The sequence below is a fragment of the Epargyreus clarus genome, unplaced genomic scaffold, assembly GCF_041222505.1.
Source record: "Epargyreus clarus isolate Ecla_fem2 unplaced genomic scaffold, WU_Ecla_fem_2.2 ptg000010l, whole genome shotgun sequence".
Classification (NCBI taxonomy): domain Eukaryota; kingdom Metazoa; phylum Arthropoda; class Insecta; order Lepidoptera; family Hesperiidae; genus Epargyreus; species Epargyreus clarus.
This window is the reverse complement of record NW_027332218.1, coordinates 12,500,365-12,522,917: the sequence shown is the minus strand read 5'-3', so window position 1 is coordinate 12,522,917 and position 22,553 is coordinate 12,500,365. Positions and strand designations below refer to the sequence as shown.

Here is a 22,553-nt window from a genome sequence, read left to right as displayed (position 1 = left end):
TCTGTCGTTTTGTCAATAATCTTGTTTTACGGTGCGCCAGCTTAGCCGACTGAAATAGGGATGTGACTTGAAGAAATCATCGATATAATTATCGATATATTGGTCGTCTGAAATATCAATGTACCGATAATGTCGAACATTTAAACGAGATATTGTCGATGGATGACCTTTGTTGCTAACGAAACAAACATATTTTTATACAAAGCAAAGCCTAGACCTAGTCATATTAGGTACATATTACAATTTAACATATTACAACATATAAAAATAACAACATCATATCGGGTGAGAATATATGTTCTAGGCAAGAGAATACGTTCGAGATCGGTAAATCACCGATAATTCAGGTTCGACATTATGACATATATCGTCACATCCCTGGTCCGAAAACACTTTACCGTTGCAGTATTTGCTTCCGTATATATGAACGTTATTTCTGGCGCGAACCCGATCAGAACGTTGACCTTGGCGCCAGTATGCTATGCTCTTCAAATTTGGTGTTTCATGTCTTAAAAAGAACATAATTTCGATTTAATGATGCTTAATCATATCGACATATTGGTAAAAAATCAAGAGTATGGAAAAGATATGATCGTTGTTAAATTGTTTGTCTGTCTGTCTGCAAGGCTCCATTTTAGATACAAATGCATTAACCATAATGAAACTTTTACGCATGCTTTTATCTAGAAAGTACATATATAGGTTAAGAATGGAATTTGAAAAATATGATACTTAATATAATCTAGATATTATAAGGTTCTTAGTTCCTAGTTCCAATATGTTAGTATTCAATAGTTCCAATATATTCTAGTTCCAATATGTTCTATAGCCATTCCATATGTTCATATGTAATTTAACAAATTGAGGAAGCCATGTATGGGTTCATACAAGTTGACATAGTTTCTGACTGTGACTAGGTTGGAACGCCTCACATACCATAATAGCACATATTATTCTGTGTAATAGTCTTATCATACATTCCACACTTAAAAACAACACCGCAGGCGTACCTAGTTTTAAAACTAACTATCATACTTGATTGCTATTCTGTTTTAAAATTATACATAATTTTATATAATACTAGCTGACAAATAAAATTTGCCATATTTAAAAATGTTAATGGTGAACAACCCTTATCACTTAGGGGTATGCAAAATAGATAGTAGCCGATTCTCAGACCTACTGAATATGCATAATTATAAAATTTGGTGAAAATCGGTAAAGCCGTTTCGGAGGAGTACGGTAACTAACATTGTGACACGAGAATTTTATATATAAGATAAGAATAGCACACGAGCATACAGTACACTTGTTGGTAAGTGGCTACGGCAGTCCATGGACATCTGCAGTCAACCCCGGATAGGATTAGATATTCCTACCTGAGGTCGGCAACAGCTTAGTCCCTAAGGACTAAGCTGGAACGCCTCGGAAAAGTATGTTTCCCTTGGCACGCACTTCAAACCAGAACACAGAAGCGCTAAATACTGCTGTTATAAGGTAGAAATAGATGTGGCGGGGGTGCTGCCGGAGTCGAACCAAAAAGGCTTCTACCACCTTTAAAAATACTATTTTTAGTATGTAGGTCGTCGAATTCCGTTTGTTTTCCACAGGTTCCAAAATAAAAATAACGCGTAAGCATTTTGATTGACAGTTGATTGCATTCATTTTATTTGTTTTTTTTTTTGTCAAAATAAAATCGCATTATGATTTATGATTTCCGTGTCTTGATAATGACTCAGTTCTTTTAAATATTTATTTGATCGAGTCGATTAATCACGGCATCGCCCCACTTCATTATTTCAATTTTAAATAAAAGATTTAGGGCTAAACATAATGTAATAAGATTTACTTATAGCGCAAGTTATTTTAATTATTACTTGCAGTCGTCAATGCCATTTGCTATTTTATATTTAAAGGCACTAAAGTATTTTATAAGTAGAACAAGGTATACTTTTTTATTAATTTTAATTCATAGAAAATAACCATATAATGCGATAAACATCAACTGTTTCTTTTTAGTTCCTTACCCAAATAGTAAAAATGGGACGTAGTTACTAAATCTCCAATATTCGCGCGGCGTTTTGTCTTGAAGCATAATAAATTGATTCAGATTTGTTTCAGATTTGCTACAGCCGCAAGAAATATGAATAAAATGATCTTATAGAAGAAACTGATAATTTTCGGCGTTAAACAGTGTTATAACGTAATAAGTAATGCTCAAACAATAAAAATACTGTTTTAAAAATGTGTCAAGTTAAATATTTTATCGTGGTACAGGGCCTTCCTCATGCGAGTTCAATTCGCACTTTCTCGATTATTTCTAGTCGAACTAAATAAAATTTTATAGGCAAATGCACTATAAAATCAAATCGAATCTCAACTTGCATTTGTTTGCACAGCACAAATAATTACAGATCGCTATCAAACATGGTTTAACGGATCGAATGGACGCATCACTAACCGACCTATTTATCACTTCACACGTTATAATCAGAGATCACACTTCCGGCGAAGAAATCTTTATCCTTTATCTATTGGAGTTTAATTAAAATCAGCCACAGTTAAACGGATGGGCAGATACCATCGCGTTTTTAATAAATAGATTAATGAATGATTGCATTTTTGTTTGGTTTACATTGCGTGCTACATGTTACATTTAAATTATAAATTATTAAGGTTACCGGCCATGGGCACCTGTAACAGTCGCCACTACTTGACGTCGATCAAATGGTCATTAATATTTAGGGGAGCCCTCTAAATACTAAGTTGGAACGTCTTACATTCATTTTTAATTATAAACATATAAAGTATGGATATACCGACATTATGCACATGCGTAAAAAGCTATCCTTCTTTGGCGAAATAAATAAAATAATATAATGTGTTACACTTACATCGGCGTGTGTAACTTCGTCCCACGCTAAAAGTACACTCTGATTGGTTATTTCAATTTATGTGTTACATTGGGTCGCGTAACTTCGTTCTACGCTAATGTATTTTTCGAATCTCGCCATCTACATCACTATAATTATTGTTCTACAACTTAGAAGTGGCGACAAAATATGAAAATAAGGCAGAATCGTAGTCGAGCAATTAGATTTTTTGCCTACATTCGTGTCTGAAGAATTTTGATATTATGCATATATACCATTATACAATATTTAACGCCCTGAACGTAAATTTTAATATGTTTTCGAAACATATATTTCACTTGCCTTAATTCGACACTGTAACGTAACGAGATTCGAATTCGTGTTACTATACAGAATAGCTACATTTATCAGTATCCTGTTCTTACCGAGCGATGTATTACAGCCACAATAAATTATAAATCTCGCGTTAAAGACGTTTAAAGGAAATAATTGATCACGGGAGTGTCTGGGAAGTATTACGTGTTAAATATAATAAGATATTACAGTAAAGTATGCGAGAATTTGGCAGGAGTCCGTTATAATCGTAAATTGTAATTCGCTTGTTTTAAATGCGTAAAGTATCAGTAATTTGCCAGTCAATTTACATGATTATATGTAATTAAAGAAAATCAAGTTGAATTCATTCGTATTAAGAGTATTTTTAGGTGTTTTATACAATATGTTGTTATCTTAACAACAATATATTTTTCTTATAGTCGTTCCGTGGGTCCATGACTTTTAGAATTACTTATTTTATATGAAGCGTTGTTATGTTTTTCCAATTTGGTTATCGCGGTAGTAGCCAATATGTATACAGTTTTAAATGGACCCGTGGTGTCTGCAGTCATTCATATATCTTGCTCTACCTATTACATAAAAACGTAAAATTATGGATACAAATTAAATACCTCTTCAATAATTTATTTTTGATGTAAGATTTTTCTTGGTTCCATTTTGAAAGCATAATGTCACATTATGTATATATTTCTTATAAAAGTAAACATCTTTATTCACTAATATATAATTCTTATAAAAGTAATGTTCTATTGAAGGGTGAGGTGAGAGATCATTAGGCATTTCAGTTCAGTCGTCAGGAGTAGCAACATATCTGTAGCCGACTTCATTGTAGAGACCAGTCCTATTTGGCGTAGATAACAGATGTCCATGAGAATCGGGACCACATACTCAGGTGGATTACTCTCGTCGCTACTTCAATAAAAAATAAAAAAAACTAAAGTACTCATAGTAATTAACTGTAAACCGGTGTTTACATTTGGAAGTTGTCCAAATGTCGGTTGGGTTGCCACCAACTGGTAGTAATGTGGCGGAAAATGGTTGCGTTACGCGCCATTAATACTTTAATGTGTTCCTTTGAATTAATTACGAATTATTGCTTCGGTAATGCACTTTGTTCGTGCTACTATTTTAGCACGGTGTACTTATATTGATGAGATATGCAACTTTGAGAATATACAGCAAACGTTCAATAAAATGTTTTATCTGTTACTAAATGTGTAGTAAAATATTCGTCGTCAATCCATGTCCCACAGCTGGGCACGGGCCTCCTCTGTGAGTGCGAGTTAGGCCATAAATCACGGTGGCCAAATGCGAAAGGGTAGACTTCATTCAGCCTTTAAGATATTTTTAAGAAGTTTCAAGCGTCATAGTTTCCCAACAATGATTTTTTTCGCATTTCAAGAAGTAATGATATATTTGTAATACGCGCATAACTTTGAAAAAGCGGAGATGCGTAATAATTTAAATCCTGGAATTCAATTTGAAAAATCAGCAATTCAAAGCCTGGTACTTAGTTAAAGAATAGTCGTAAATTACGATTATAAAGCCTTCTGTACTGCAAATGTACCTAAGCTACGATCTAGCACGTAATGGTCGCGTTGATCCCGGTTCGTCACGTCGGGTCGGATGACTCCTATCGGCACGACGTAACGGCACGCGACGCTGCCAGTCCGATGTGACAGTCTTAGGTCTACATCGTAATAACTGCATACGAATGTATGATTTTATCGCATAGGTATTTATGCAATTAGGCAAGTATGTGATTTGAAGTGAGATATAAAAGTCCTGCTATATTAAGTTATAATAAGTTTTGCATTCGAAAACGCTAGTCTACGCAAACGCATATTTTATAGGTAGTCACTACTTGTTGCTCGTATGCGACATAGACGCAGAGCCGCGACTTATGCACGTGGCGCATCTAGTCGCTTCTTATGAGACCAGTCGGGAATCGCGACTAGTTCCCTATACATGGCTATGTACCTATAGCGAACTAGTCGCGTATATTACGGCTGTATTATCCATGTTATAACGGTCGCGTCGATCCCGATCGGTCACGTCGGGTCGGTTGACACCCATCGCGTCGTAACGGCACGCGACGCTGCCGGCACGACGCGATCATCTGACGTTGACGTAAATAACCTGAATCATATGATCTGACATTAGTTGGACTCTGTTGATATATGATTTAAGACGAACATTATCGTGAAATTCAGACATTTTAATATGTAACGAGTACTCGCGATCTGAGATTATTTTTTTACTGCCTTTACTAATAAAATATCACAAGCAAGGAAGTTGAAATCACATAGTGTGAGTACCTGTTGCATACTAAAATGTTTTTTAAGACTTAAGTCATATTTAGATTTACAACATTTTGAAATTACTTGCCGCGTTAAGTGATAACTTCTAAAGTGTGTTTTCAGCTATTTGTACCAATGTAATGATATTATTTTTTTACAAGTATTTTTTGTAACTAGCAAAACTTATCTATGCTAGCAAATATACATAATGTTTTTATCAAAATATCAAATATCTTTTAAAATAATAGTGATATCATCCTTATACAAACACATAGAAAATTGACACCCAAACATAATTATGATTCTTGACGAAAAATCCCCATACAAATGAATGATCGTATATATACTCCAGCGCGAAACACACTAAAGATGTAAATGCACTTGTCTACTGCTCTCGTCGTAAAATATCCCTTATTACGTGTCGAAACCTAACCCGTGGACATAGCAGATAGTATCCTTCGATAGCATTTTGTAGGCTGGTGTTAGGTTATTTTATTGTCGCGATTACGTATGGAAAGTTAGCGGATAGAATTAAATAGAGCCTATCTGATTTTAGTCTCGAAAACAGGTGTGTAATTTTACTATTTGCTATTGAAATAAATTTAAACGTACTAATATTATAATGTGTTTTAGAAACTAAGATTTTACGATATAAATAGATATTTTGCTGTGGAATGGTGTATTCCTAATAAAGGTTATAGCAGCGAGGTCTAACAAAATAAAGTTCTGTTCTTTAAGCTCGCAATGTATTCACGGCTTTTCTGGTAGTGCATACACATCTGAAACCTCACGATTTTAACAGAGAGTACTCATGATTGTAGTGTTATCTTTATTATTGGTTATAATAACCTTGGCTACCTTGGAAATTTACCTTCTTACGACAGTAAATAATTTGACTTATTAAAAAAATATGGTATACTAACTTATGGTCTATACAAATTGCATATCGGAGAAACTAATCGTACTAAAATTTCGGTCACAGAAAAGATTTTTCTTTTTTTATTTTAACAGGCATCGAACTTCAGCCTTAATCATAGTTACCACGTCTCTGCACGCGTCGTCAATCATCACAATGAAAATGTTATTATGAATTCGTCCTTAGTTCATCACACTGACAAACAGTGGTACAGTCAACAGCGTGACAGACAAAGACACGGGGACAAACAAATGCACGTGTTTACAGTGTCAGTGTGTATGTAGGTTGACGGCCTGTCGTAACTACACATAGGCACGACACCAAATAATACCATTTCAATTAAGAAAACCATGTTTTACTACTTATGTACTAATATGGTAGAGAATGCTCAAAGCATTAAGTTCTACCAGATTTAGGTAAATAAAGAATAAATAAATAAATAAAAAATAATATGGCACAAGTATAATTATACGATTTTTGAAATGAAATTTTTTTTATCGGCGTTGCGCACATTTTGTGATAGGTATAAAATGTTACACTCGTGTCAGGACACGTGGCCTGATGGAAAATTCGTAAGACGGCAAAGTAAACTGCAAAATTCAAGATGTCTTCCGGTGTCAGCATAGAAAAATATGCCAATGAATGTCAGTTTCCTATGAGCAAGAAAAAAACGTATTTTTATTTCCAATCCAGAAAGGGATGCAATATGAGACAAAACTTATAAGAAAAAAAATGTTTTTTTTTTTTTATAAATTAGCCTTTTAGGTAATTTAGTTTGTCATTATTCGTTTTATTTATCCTTTCCTTCCCAGAATGATATCCTTATAAGCGACACGATGGAGGGATAAAACAAGGTGCACCCGTTTTTCAAAATCAACTCGTTCGATTCCCGAGTAGAGAAAGAGATTTAAAAAAAAAAACGAATGATGCAGTTTTAATTTTTATCAAAAATTGGCCTCGTAAATCCTTTCAGCATTTTTCGCTAATCCTTATAGTTTCGGATTTAGCCCTGAAGGCCCATTTGAAAAATTCACCCTGTTTACATACATACTGTATACATGATGTATTGTATCTGTATTGTGTTTTTACGGTCGATTCTCGAGAATAGTGCGACGGATATTTATAAACATGATATTACGTACTAATAATTTTCTAAGAAATTACTTAATGTAGATATGACATGATGCAGTATCTTATTAAAATTCCGATAATTAATGTAAATTTATCTTAGGAAAGTACCTATTTGAGTATATTTGAATATCATTAGAAAGATATATTTTCCTTTACACTTATAATAAGAAAAACGTTATGTATGTATATATTTATACAGAATAGTGATATGTAGGTATGTAGGGTAGGGTTGTTGAGTGACCGTTTGGTTTAAAATTATAAGTGCTATGGTGCATCGGAGATATCGGAGTATATGTGAATATAAATATTGCCGAAAGCTTAAATGTCGTTTGAAAACCGAATGGGCTGTCTAAATACTTGAAACTACCATGTATGGTTCACTTCAGGTCTTATCTAATTAAAAAAATCTGGTAAAAATTACTATTGAAGTATATTACGAATATATTAAAAGTATTACTTTCAGCAAACATTTTCTATTTACCAAGATAAGGTAATTACCGTACCTGCATTGCACGAAACTGCTTTATCAGCTTTTTCAAGATTATTTTTAGGTATGCCTAAGCAAATTCGCACGTAATTTCGTAGGAGTATTCGAATAGGCTAGTATGTGCTAGTATCTTTTACTTTGTCGTCAAGCTGTTACATTCCCACTGCTGGGCACGGTTCTCTCAAAGTGAGTTTAGGCTTTACTTCACCGTGCTAAGTGTAAATTGATAGTACCTACCATCTACACACCGCCTAAAACTCCAGTACAAAATTGATACAAGTTATAATTCTAAGTAATATAGTTAATAAATATGTCATTCAAGATGAGATTTTAAGCGCTACGTAATGATAAGCATAAGAATACGTACGCAGTAGTGAATGATAATATAACAATACTTCTATATATAACAATACCAAACAACAATGGAGCCATCTATAGTTCTAAAATATTTTGTTACGCATATAATAAAAACTGCTTATTTAATTAATATATACTGAGCAAAAATAGCATCATAAATCACAAAGTCAAACAAACGTCTTGTTGTTAGAGCTGATGTAAAAATCTGATAAGATAACGCCCAACTTGCAATCAGTCACTCTCCGGCCATGGACAACTTTGGATACCGCGAGATGGGGTGGCCGTCCCCTCTCCAGACACCCTCGCAAACCCCCTCGCGTAGCCGTCTCATCAGCAGCTTCACCACGAGCTCCGGCAGGACAAGGGATCCCGAAGAATTTCCTCTAAGAAACAGCTTCAGACATGTCCGGAACATTGATTTACTCGAATCAGCACAAGACCCGAATAAAGCCAAGGAGTATTTATTTGTGGGCCCCTCACCTCCAGCAGACGATGCACCCAACATGTATCACAGTTTCGACATTCTCGCCCCAGACCCCGAGGCCCGACTTACTGAGGACATGGTCCGAAGAGCTCTATGTGAAAGGGCACTTACTTTGGGAGCAGGAAGATTTTTTGACGACCTTGAGTGTGGACTGATTACGGCAGACAACATCGAGGAACACATTTGCTCCGCACCAGTGGTGGTTGTGAATCTTACGCTTTTGTGGGCCGCATTTCTAACTCGTGACGAGTTATTGCCTCTAATTTTAGAATCGGGTGCTGATATACATAATTCGGAACCGATTGGGTTGACAGCCTTACACGTCGCTGCATTCAGTGGTGCTAGCAGATCCGTGAGCTACTTACTCTCCATGGGCGCTGATGTCGATTATATTCCCAAGTATTTCAGTCCTTTACATTGCGCTGCATTTGGGAACTCACTAGAGTGTGCTGAAATATTAATTGCAAGTGGAGCTTCGTTGCATGCAGTAGTTCAAAGGGCTGGTTGCGAAGACAACCTCGTTCATTGTGCCGTGAGAAATGATGCTTTAGAGTGTATGGAATTGTTTATAAATAAGGGCGTAGATCCCGCTTACATAACCTCAGGTGGACTTAACGCGTTGCATTTAGCCGCAGAACTAAGCGCAGTGCGTTGTCTAGGATATCTTTTGAAAGAAACTAAAATAAGTGTGAACGGTGGTACTAAGCAAAGAGATAAGGAATGCACAGCATTGCATCTGGCAGCAACTAGAGGTTATGCTGAGTGTGTTGAACTTCTATTAGCAGAAGGTGCAAAAGCTAATACGAAAAATTATAGAGGTTTTACTGCCCTTCACCTCGCTGCAAGGTGTTCGAGTATAGAAACTGTTGAGGTGCTATTAAGAGATGGAAACGCAGATCCGAATGCAGAAGATTCTGATAAAAGGACACCTTTACATGCTGCTGTGTGTCGCTCGGAACAGGCGGTCGATATTATAGACATGATGGTCAGTTGGGGAGCGCAAGTGAATAAAAAAGACGAATACGGTTATTCACCTTTGCATCTCGCAGCTATGGACGGACTAACACAATGCGTCGAAACATTGATTTTCCTGGGAGCAGATGTGACATCCAAATCAAAAAAAGGTCACACGGCATTAAGCGTCATAGTTAGGAAAACACCAAAATCATTAGCAATCTTGAAACACAATTTAGACAGTGGGATATCCATAAGTTCTGCGGAAGGAAATGAGGAGGTGCAAATTGAGTTTAATTTCGGAAAAATTCTGAAATATTCCTATCCGCGCGAGATCACGTATTTAAATAGTTTGATTGATGAAGGCCAAAAAGATGTTTTGCAACACCCATTGTGTTCAGCATTCTTGTTTATGAAGTGGAAAAAGATAAGAAAGTTTTACCTAGCGAGACTCATCTTTTGTTTTCTGTTTGTTACTTTCTTGTCAACCTATGTATTAACAACAGTGGTGAAGACATGCAAAGGTGAACATTCAAAGAAATACGGTGTTCTAAACGAATTATGTCAACAACAATCGATACTAGGAGATTTTCTGCAGAACAGTCCTATAGAATTTGAACGATGGCTTCTTATAGCTATTACTTCCTTTGAAATTGTTAGAAAATTAACTGGGATTACGGGATATTCAAGCCTATATCAATACTTTACAACTTTTGAGAACTTGATGGAATGGTTTGTTTTATTGTCAGTGTTTTCACTTTATAACATACGACGTGATTACAGTTGGCAGAATCACGTTGGTGGTTATGCTGTGTTAGGTGCTTGGACCAACTTAATGTTGATGATGGGCCAACTTCCAATGTTCGGCGACTACGTGGCCATGTATCAAAAGGTACTAAAGGAATTTCTGAAGCTTTTATTAGCGTATGTTTGCCTCCTGCTTGGATTCGCGATATGTTTTTGTGTAGTTTTTCCTAATGAGGAGATGTTTTCAAATCCTCTAACGGGATTGATAAGTATACTGTCTATGATGGTCGGTGAACTCAATTTGAACATTGTTCTAAACGATCCGACGAAGGATGATCCTCCATTAATATTCGAATTATCATCACAGATCATATTTATTTTGTTTCTTATGTTTGTAACGATTATATTAATGAATCTACTCGTCGGTATTGCGGTACACGATATTCAGGGTCTAAGAAAAACTGCCGGCTTGTCAAAGCTAGTGCGTCAAACAAAGTTGATTCTATTCGTTGAAATGGGGATGTTCAGTGCATGGCTACCGAATTGTCTACACAAATATGTTTACAGAACTGCGCTGGTGTCTCCGGAAGCTGGTAAAGTTATATTGAGCGTAAAACCGTTAAATCCACATGAGAAACGATTGCCAACGGATATAATGATGGCAGCGTACGAATTAGCGCAACTAAATAAATTAAAATCAGGACGATCTGTTAAAGAGATGTTGCACAAGAGTAACTATGTGTCGAAGATGAAGAACGAAGGGCAATCGAACGAACAAAATTTTAACATTGAAATTCGAGGTATGCAGGAGAAAATCGATCAAACGACATTCAGTTTAAAGAAGATAGATCAGGAGATGAGGCATTTGAAGATGTTGTTGATAGAACAGCACAGTTTGATGCAAAGCTTGTTCAAATCAAACGACAGAGCGTATTTACATTCAAATTCATACTATCCGGAATCTCCAGTCTTCTTTCAAAGTAAATCAGATCTCACAAGTATCACGAAATGCTCAGAATATAAAGGAAATTGATAATTAATTTTTAATACTTCAAGACGACTTTTTAAAATGTTATACGTATCTTATAAGCATATAACAAATGTTTTGTTTGAAATAATAATTCTCCGTAAAATGTTATCTTAAAGATTATGTCGTGGGTTTTTGTATGTTTATTTTTCTGTTTGATGCAGGGTAGTATATTGAGGAGAGATTAGTTGTTATAATAAGGTTAATGTTTTTTTTATAATAAACTTCACTAAAGTGACACGTATTGTTTTATTTTCCTCTTTCTCACTTACATTTCACAGTTAGGATTCTCTATATTACATAACATTTTGGTATTTACGTGTAAAGTTTATGTGCAAAGTGTAAATTTATTTTAATTTAAAACATAATTGAAATATCTCTTATATTGTCCTAGTAATACAGTAGCAGTGTCGCAAACATTTTTAATTTACACTTCATAGTGATATCAAGGCTAGATTTCTATATAAGGTATTTGTAGACTTACACAAAACATTTCAAAGTAATACTTAATCAATTGTACTTAATTTTATGTAACTATATATTTGATCAAGATAGAGCGGTCACCATAAATAGCTTGTCGCGCAAATAACAATTTGGGTTCTATCCCCGCCTAGGCGGATCATCCGGGTTCTATCCCCGCCAGAGAGATATCTAATAATGAATTTAGATATCTAGTATACCAAATTGATGGGTACTTGTCCAACTGTGGGACAATAACGTGCATAAGCACGTGAAGTAGCGCCATCCGCAATATTTGCGCAGCACTAAGCCGTAAGATAAGATCTTGATTACATTAGATTTTTGTGGGCAAAATACGAGATTGTTTATACAAACTGACGCAGTTTCACGATCAAGGCAAGTGTTGTTCTTGTGATAATTCTGTAACATAAAACGTGATATTTAATTTTTTATGAGAATTTCATTCAACGTTTGTCTACATTTTCAGTTAAAAACGCTTTCTACACTCACAGCATTCTACGCTCAAAGCCCCACACTAGGATTCCCTGTGTCGTGGGCGCTATGGACACACAAACGAATAGAAAGTGTATGAACACTTTCCTAATCCTTTTTCATCAACGAAATGTATATTATATTTATGTGTGTATATTCAGATCAAGGTTCTTCAATTGTCAGATTATTTTGTCGTGATATTAACAAATAATAGTTGTTTATAATTAGATAACAAATTCTCTCCTTACATTGTTGTGTCTGATTTACTGCGGGATCACAAAATGCAGTGTAAGATACAACGAATCACCGCAATATGAATGACATCTTGGTGAATTTATTTTTGATAAGTTCAAATAGTCTCAGGCTAATAAGTATTGCGATGGTGTTAGAACCTTTTGCGTTTCGATTTTACAGGCACCACTGCCACAACAATTTCTACCTAATAGCAACAGTGTTAAATGCAGCAGTAGCTACTTACCATCAAGAAGACTCTTAGTTTATCCCTCGAGCAGTGTCTTATGTCACGCATACCATTGTCTACCGCTTTCAAAATACTATACCTATCTATAATGCGTTCCAGCATATGATCACCTGGTCAGCTGAGTGTGAGCGCGGCCGCACGCGTCGCGCCCGTGCGCCGGGGGGACAAGTCAACCATAACACACGCGTAACGCATGTGTTGCTTACGTTATAAATAACGGGAACTTGGGTTGTATCGTAATTTGAATATCAGTTTTTCTTTATTGTAACCTTTTTTTTGTTAGAAATAGTACTTAATATCAGTTTATATTTATTTGTCTTCATAAGGTCATTATTTTACAGAATAATATGTATGTATACATTTATGTACGTTTTCTTTGGCACGTCTTTCTTAATATAGATACTAAAGCCAATAATATAATATTTTTCACCAGATTCCTGGGTGTGAGTGCGGCCGCACGCGTCGCGTCCGCGTGCCGGTACCACTCAACCTTAACGCACGTCATATTATAACTTGTCACTTATGTTATAAAATAGCGGGAGTTGAAGTAGTGTCGTAAAATGACGATACTACTTCAACTTTACAACTCTACAATAACACTTTTTCCTTACCTTCTTCCGCTAGAAGTGGTAATATTAATGTAACAAATTATTTTCAAGATGATCATGTTTTTTTACCTGACTGCGGACGGTAATGTTTTTCGAGCGTATGTTTGTATGAATTTATGTATTTATGTATATCTCATTCTTTGGCACGTCTTAATTAAAATACTAGGGATGTAACATTTTCCAGCAGATGGTCAACTGGGAGCGCGACCGCACGCGTCGCGCCCGCGTGCCCCGACCACTCAACCTTAACGCACGTCATATTATAACGTGTCGCTTACATTATAAAATAGCGGAAAACGGGATTTATCGCTTTATACTTTATAATAAATTAGTTTAACAAAAGTTTTTCCTCTTATTATACCGTTAGAAATGGTAATATCCGTTTATCCCTTTTTCTTAGCGAAAGTTTTAAAAAAATATAAGAATTCGCCTTCGTTTTTAATGTCCGATCAGTCCACCTATTGCTTATAATTAACCCTTTGACTCCGGCAGCACCACCGCCACACCTATTTCTGCCTCATAAAAGCAGTGTTAAACGCTGCTATGTTCTGGTTTAATGGGTGTGGTAAGGGAGACTTACTTTTCCGAATCGATCCAGCTTAGTCCTTAGGGGTAGCGGTGCATCTGAGGCCGACTTCAGATAGGAATATCTAATCCTATCTGGGGTTGGTTACAGATGTCCATGGTACTTGGGCGTGTTAAACTGTAAGCCGTCATGACGATTTTTGATAATATACTGAATAGTGGAAATTACTAAGGTAAGGGTACTTTATTCAGTGTAGTGGATATACTGTGTAAACACATAATTCATATTATAAAATGAGTACACTAATAGAATTCCCACAGCTACCAGAGCAAGTAATATGAAGTGGCAGCGACCCGGTCATATTGTTCAAGAATCTGACATGCATTGGCTGAGAAAGGCTCTCAAGTGGCAATCATTTCTACGTAAAATGAGCGCAGGGCGCCCCTGACTATTAACCGTTGACTTAAGAACAGTCGCAAACCTACTGTAAAGATAAATTATCTTGGTTTTCTATAAGATTAAGTATGCAATCCACCTGATGGTGAGTACCAACTGCTGCCCGTGGCGATCCATAATCGACTCTAGAAGTGGGGTTCGATCTGAAACCGATCACTGATACTTTGCCATTCCAAAAGACAATCATGGTTACCTCACGTGGTACTACCTTTCATGTATTATATAATATATCTACGTATACTTTCATACACCTGTAGTATCACATATGAGAAGATAATTTAGGTATGCACATAACTTAAGATAGTACCTAAAGGAGTTATGAAGAACTAAATTATAATTCTAAAATAAATACTGTATTCCTTTTACGATAAAAATGTTACTTATGTTTTGTACGTCGTATTTTAATGGCGTTTAACACAAGTCGTTATAATTCTTTATCTAATTATATCAATAGATATTATGATATGTTTGTATCACTGGACCCACTATCTTCATAACTTTTTCTTATAATATAGAAGCAGCAAACGAGCATGCAGTTCATGTGGTGGTAAGCGGCCACAGTAATCGCCAGATATGATCAGACAAACCAAAAATCGGCTGGTAATGTCGCTACACCTGACGACTTAGTTGTCTCGTATAAGCATTCCCTAACCAAACCCTTCTTATTTTTCGCGAGATTGCGGCTACTTAATCATTACACCCAGTTGACTGCACCGGCCAGGTGGCCATGCTGCGCCGGAACGAAAGCTGATACTAATTGGTAAGCTCCTATCGCAAAATTCCTTTCCTCAACTACTTAAGTGATGAGCAATAACTTGTATAATGTCTCATTTTATTTTTATATCCAAGGAGCAAATATGTTAGTAATTTGGAAAGATTTTTGTGTTTTTCTTGTGTGTAAAAACAATAACAACGTAATGATTTAAAACGGGTCTTTCGATCCCAGTACGAATCAAAACCTCTGATTTAAAAAAAGTGTGATTCGATCTTGATATTTTCTTTAAACAGTAATTAAGATTTATATATCTTGTATTTTTATATTTTGTAAATATTTTTTGTGTACATATTTAATTAGTTATTTAATTTTATAAAAGATTTATTTTTAGGTTATTGGAATACATAACCTATTATCTAACTCTAATCTATCTAAATCTAAACTTAGATTTGTTCTCGAGTTACCTGTTCTCAACAAAGTTGTATAAAAGCTAAAGAAATCGCCTGGCATCTTTATTTATGGTCTATAAATAAGGTCTAACGAGTAATATTCTCCATGCTTAGATCGAAGATTGCGTTTTCCGGAATCGGTCGGCGTTTGCAGAAGTAAAGCAGGCCCGATGACAATTAAACTAAAATGCGGTTGGTGCGGCTTCGTATACAGCCGACCTTAGATATGTAGGTACAGACGTTAGCAAAAGTGCCGTATTAATTAGAAAAATAAACAGACTGATAAAATATAAAGCATCCCTCGTCAGATTCTAATTCCTGATATTTGTACTAAGTGTACATGAAGTTCCTCGAGTTCTCTAGGTAGCGTTAAAACATAGGTAAACTATAGGTGGCTAGGGTTTTTTGTGGATAAAAGTCCCACATAATGTAGTGTCACTCCCGCGCCATCCGATGTCATTTGAAGGTTCAAGGGCATCCGGAGACGTAGAAGGTCAACAATAAATGTAACTCACCAAATGGCTTAGGACAGCTTACTCCTCAAAACGTATAACTAAACGCAGGACTCTAACTTTACTTTGGATTGTTTACAGGCCTACATAGTGCTATACATGAGCGGCAGTGAAAACATACCCTCAGATGGACTACAAGCTTCTTTGCAACTTTTATAGATATTATAAAAAATAGACAGTGAAATAATTCACTCCACACATGGATGTGTCGTGGAGTGTCCAGCCAGTAATTAAGCGAGCGTGGCGCCGCCCCGCGCGCTTCAAACGCGCCGCAAGGTGCCGGCGAACTACCCCCATTCCTGCGATTGTTGCATTCTAGTCCCTTATTATCACATAGCTTTGCTTTTATTCTATTAATCTACGAACGTGGCTACATAGTACGTATTCATACAATATAATGGCTACATACTGTGTGTTTTTTTTTGTTTCCAAAATAAACTAAATAAATAAAAATAAACCGTAATAATCATAAAAGTTTTGAGCAGTTGTAGCGCTGGTAAGTTCTGGTTTGTTCTGGTTTGTCCAAACGTATTTAAAATATACCTCATTAGAAACTATGAAACATAATTCAATTCGTTTATATTAGACATATTCGACAATGTGTATAACATCCAACTTGAAATAGGTAATTAAACTATGTTATGTATATTAAAGTGTTACTTTTATAACAATAAGTTCTCATATATATATATATATATAGTCACTGGCTGGTACAATTGTATGAGTAAGCCATAGATTAGTAAAGATTACTCACTCCTAACAAGAAAATGTACCCAGTTTTGAGAATTGAAATAGTTGCGTAAAAAAGTTTTGCCACGTCTCCTTGCTAAAATGTCCCTAAAATATTTGAAATAATTATTTGTTTATTATGTTAATTACGCAGTATTAGTTATTTATTCGTAAATTTTCTCTAAAAATGATTTTATTTGTCAAGAATTCAAAAAAAGAACTTACTAATAAGCCGTTTTTGGCTTCATTCAATTTCAAGGCGACGAAGTATCCTTACTAATCTATGGAGTAAGCATAAAAAATAAAAAATAACGCTCTTGACGTTTGAGTTGTAATTTGAGCGGGAATAATAAAAGTTGTAAATTGCTCAAAGAAGTAGTTTTAATCTTTAACTAGAAACAGATATATTATCACATATACTCATATGAATCACTGAGTTATTGACTCCAGCGTATGTAACTACATCTGTAAATCGTATGTCGGATTGATTAATGTCTCTAAGCGACCTGCATACCCGAGAATTATCTCAGGAAGCATGCCAAAGCTATGTTGACGAGAATCCTCATAAACATACGCGAACGTCACTTCGTCTTCTGTACTGTATATTTCATTGACCTAAGAGTAGTTATAAATTGTCAGTTAGAATTTATTTGTTGTACTACTTAGGCATTGATTTTCTGTGGACTGATGATCGATGACCTAAGAGGACGGTAGGAAATCGCTGGATTCACACGGCTCAAGATTGGTTGGAGAGACGTAGAGTAGGGGAGGCCTATGTCCAGCAGTGGATTTTAAAAAAACTGATGGATGGATTTGGGATCTTTATTAATATGTCCTATTAAGATTCTTTGAGGGAGTTTTCTTTTACATTGAGACGATGGAGGCCAGGCAGATTTATAGATGTATCGCTCCAAATTTCTCAGTTCTTTGTAGGTGTTTCTATACTCGTCTATTTATGTGTCAAGTATTGCTGTGCTTTAGTTTAAAGGGTGTGGTACGAAAAAAAAACTAACACGAAACATTCAATTTTACCCTTGAAGCGTAACAAGTGTAGCAAATATCAGTTACCCACCTCGAGTCGGTAACTTATCCATATTTTGGGTACATTACAGATCGTATTCGGCAGTGACATTGCTACCAATGGACTACAAGCAAGTTTGCCACTTTAAGAACACGGAAATCCAAATTATATGGAAAAATGTCAAATACAGAAGTAACTATGATTTACAATACATACTCGTAAGGTATGCAAAAACGTTGACAGCAACAGCTTCACCCGACGCGTGCGATCAAACACATTCTGTACACGACGCGAGATATAATCTAATTAGCGCTCACCTGGCTTATTAGCTAACGTAAATACCCGGGAATGCGGGATTGACGGTCGGCGGGACATGTGCGGAACGGAATTAGATTGTATAATTATATAAATGGCCCGCCAGGCGCCGGTTTAGGCGGCATTGGCTGCTCTACTGTACTGGAGTCTAGTTAGCTTATAATAGTGCGCTATGACATGGGGCTCCTCAAGAGGGGTGCAATAAGAGCTCTGCTACAAAGCCGGCGATGCATTGCCGACTCTTCTGGTGTTGCAATAGTCCACAGGCTACGTTGACTGCTTTCCATCATGTAGCCCGTCTGCCTTTTCTTTAGTTTTAAATATAATAAAATATACAGAGATAGCAAGTGAGCATGTTTTATAAAATCATCTGAGACCAGTGCCCAGCAATGGGACAGTAATTGACGACGAACCAAGCAAGCAGTTCAAGTGATGGTGATGTTATTGCCGTCAGTTGACATCTTTAACCAGAGATAGAATAAGAATCCTTTCTGAAGTATCTCAAAGATTGGCCGCTTTCGGGCTAAGTTGAAATGCATTTGCCTTAAAACAATAGTATTAAAATTGTTGGGTATAGCATGTTTTTGCCTTATAACAGCAGTGTTAAGTGTAGCTATGTTCCGCTTTGAAGGTTGTGGTAAGGGAGACATACTAATACGAGGCTACTATTACCTAATTGTAATCTGGCAAATAAGCTTGCTTTCATCTTTAGTTACATTGTAAAATATAAATGGCTCGTCAGATGCCGGCTTAGGTGGCATTATAAAGTTATCCATGGTTTCTCAATTCAAACAGTATTTTACAAGATTCTATTTGACTTATCAATTGACTTGTGACATTTGTGTTTCTTTTGAACATCAGCTAATTACAATCTCTCCATAAACGGCTCTACAAAGAAAGGGCACAAGATACGAGTAACAAACGAATTATAAACGTCTATAAATAAAATAATCCATCTTATTATAATTCCAGATACTGCACGATGCAATAATAATTAGAATTAGGCGCGTGTGTATAAATAATTAATCAGTGGCTCGTCACCGCGATCTATAAATACAGCGCAACTGATTCAGGGAGCGCAAATAGATGCGCGTACGCATCCCGTAGCGCACATGCCATTTTTAGTCACCGCCGTTTACTGATGTTGACTATGAGAAATTAACTAAAATAGCAGTTTATATAATCGAATGTAAGCTTTGTCTTATTTGAGAAAGAGATTATTTTTGTAAACAGTACATAAGCACCGGATTTGTTTAGAAAATAGGTCAGTAATAAGTATATACGAGTAGTAGTACTTAAAAACACATATTAAAATATACAAACACACGAAAAGTAAAGTTAAAAAATCAAATGCAGCGTATAATAGACTATTCCGCTAATTTAGAGAGACTTTACTTATCATATATACTAGATTTCAGGCACCTGCATTTTTTTTTATATTATAGGAGTAGCAGACGAGCATGCAGTCCTCCTGATGGTAAGTGGCTACTGCCGCCCATGGACATTTGTCCTCCCTGAGGTCGGCACAGATGCGCCGCTACCCCTGAGGACTAAGCTGGAACGCCTCGGAAAAGTCTGTCTCCCTTACCACACCCCTCAAACCGGAACACAGCAGCGCCTAACACTGCTCTTATTAGGTAGAAATAGGTGTGGCGGTGGTGCCGCCGGAATCGAACCACAAAGAGTTCTACCACCTTCAAAATCATATGCTCGAAAATCTGCATTTTATTTTGGTAGCCTCAAAACCTCCTTCACACAAATGCATATCCGTGTATAACATCAAACATATAAACGATTTGAAAAGACTCAAAAGTCAATATCTCGTTGAGCAACGAATCTGTAAATGAAGAGCCTTTTCATTAAGGATTGGTAAAGATTATTTGATAACACATGCGATTTTTGGAAGACTTTAGACAAGACTAAAGAGATATATCCAACGATAACAAATGGAATAAATCCAGCTAATCCAGTTGTATAATGATAATCTTTGTGAATTAATTTTGTGTTAATTAGAAAGCAAATAACCCTAAAAGTTTTAAAATTAGGTTCCGTTACGAATAATAATAATGAAAAATAGGATAGATTATATCCCTTTTTTGGCTACCAAATATTGAAGTTTGAAGTTTGGAAATGTCAAGTAGGCCGTAAATATGTATCAGATCTTTTGAAGGCAAAACATCGGATAGATCGATTATTAATAACGATTTATCGTCATCAATTTGAACCACTGTCTTTTCATAGCTATGTCATTTTCTGCATTAAAATTTGACGCAAAAGAACATGATGCTAGTCAAGTGCGGGTTGGGCCACCTCATACAGTTTAGGGGACATTGTATAACTCTGAGACAAGGTTTTCATTATAATATAGTAGTAGCAGACGAGCATGCATTCCATTTTATAGTTAGTAAATACTAACTACTGCCACCCATGAATATTTGTAATAAGCCCCAGAAAGGATTGGTCTCCTGAGGTCGGCCACAGATGTGCCGCTGCCCGTAAGCACTAAGCAGGAACGCCTCGGAAAAGTGTGTCTTCTTTACCACATTAAACCATTAAACCGTTAAACCAGAGCACAGCAGCGCTTAAAACGGCTGTTATAAATTAGAAATAGGTGTAGTGGTGCCGTCGAAGTCGAACCACAAAAAGGTCTACCACCGTCATACAAGATAAGAACAAAATAACTTCTTTCCTCGAATGACGGTCTTAGTAGATAATGTATTCGCAAACGGCTTATGTTACTTGCGGACAGAAACATAAATATTAAAATGACATGATAATAGCATAGATAATAATTAATTGTGCATATACGAGTATAAAACCGATATAACGTATTTTATACCCAGTGGTGGTAATTAAGACAAATGACTGCCATGTGGTTCCTAGTTCTTACTCTTTTAGGAGGTAATTTTATATAATACTAGCTGACCCGGCAAACTTTGTACCGCCTCAAAATCTATTTATCAAATATATTTCATATAAAATATAGCCTATGTTACTCGTGGATAATGTAGCTTTCGAATGGTGACAGAATTTTTAAAATCGGTCCAGTAGTTTTTGCGCCTATTCATTACAACCAAACAAACAAATAAAGTTTTCCTCTTTATAATATTAGTGTAGAAAATATGCGATTTTTATATAATTTAGAAATAACAGACAGACCTACGTAGTTTTATTAGATCGTCCACGGACAAAATGCCAACGGTCAGATAGCAAAGGAGTCCTGCATGACATCAGCTATAGATACGTTGCTATCCCTATGGACTAAATTGGAATGTCTTGTGTGTCGCTTGTCACTCAAACAAAAAAAAAACTTTTTTTTGCTGTTATATGGAAGAAATTTTGACGGTGTTACCCCCGGAATTATGCTATAATTGGTCGTGTAACATTCACATTTTTAAAGTGAGACCAAGTAGGCTATATCAATATAGTATGTGATACGATTTTTCAGGTGCTTCGGCATCTAGCAACCACAGGATCGTAGGTGGCAATCCTACGACAATCGAGAAGTATCCCGCGCTCGTGCAAGTGGAAGTGTTCTTCATCCATTTCTGGTCCCAAGCCTGCGCGGCTAACATCCTCACACCTCGCTATGTCCTGTCTGCTGCTCACTGCTTCTATGGGGTCTAAGTGTTAGTAGTTAGTACTAAGTATAAATCTTAAAGATGAGTGAAGTATATTAATTCGCACTTAATTCCACAAAGAACACTCCAAGCCCAATCCATTTGATGACGATTGTTATATTTGAAACTGGTAGAATTTTTTAAGACTTTGTGATGACGTCTTAGTATGTTCAATATTTATTTAAATCATATAAATTCTTAAATTTCAGGACGTATCTCCCAAGGTTCCGTCGAATCAGAGCCGGTAGCACTTACCGCAATATCGATGGCATAGTCAGCTACGTGGATATAGAGTTCAACCACCCCTCTTATGGCCAATACGGTTTTGATGGCGATATTAGTGTCATAAGGCTATTGACTCCATTGGTCTACTCTCCTGTGATCCAGCAAGGAACTATCATCGCTCAGGGATATAATGTTCCTGATAACTCTCCTGTAGTTCAAGTTGGATGGGGGAACACTTCAGTAAGTTGATATAGCTCAAAGAGATTTAATAAAAGGATATAGAGCAGACATTGTCACGATTTTTTATACTTTTTATTTCGCATTGACACCATC

At 36.1% G+C, this 22,553-nt stretch overlaps 2 protein-coding genes across 2 annotated transcripts; both read left to right on the top strand.

Annotated features, from left to right (window-relative positions):
* Nucleotides 1-8,648: 8,648 nt before the first annotated feature.
* On the top strand, nt 8,649-11,801 carry LOC140745231 (transient receptor potential channel pyrexia). The gene has a single exon (XM_073076966.1). The coding sequence runs from the start codon at nt 8,649-8,651 to the stop codon at nt 11,616-11,618; it is 2,970 nt and encodes a 989-aa protein (XP_072933067.1). The 3' UTR covers nt 11,619-11,801.
* Nucleotides 11,802-21,236: 9,435 nt separating this feature from the next.
* On the top strand, nt 21,237-22,469 carry LOC140745647 (trypsin, alkaline C-like). The gene is made up of 3 exons (XM_073077586.1): nt 21,237-21,276; nt 21,824-21,971; nt 22,205-22,469. Exons 1-3 carry the CDS (start codon nt 21,237-21,239, stop codon nt 22,467-22,469), a joined length of 453 nt encoding a protein of 150 aa, XP_072933687.1.
* The last annotated feature ends 84 nt before the right edge of the window (nt 22,470-22,553 follow it).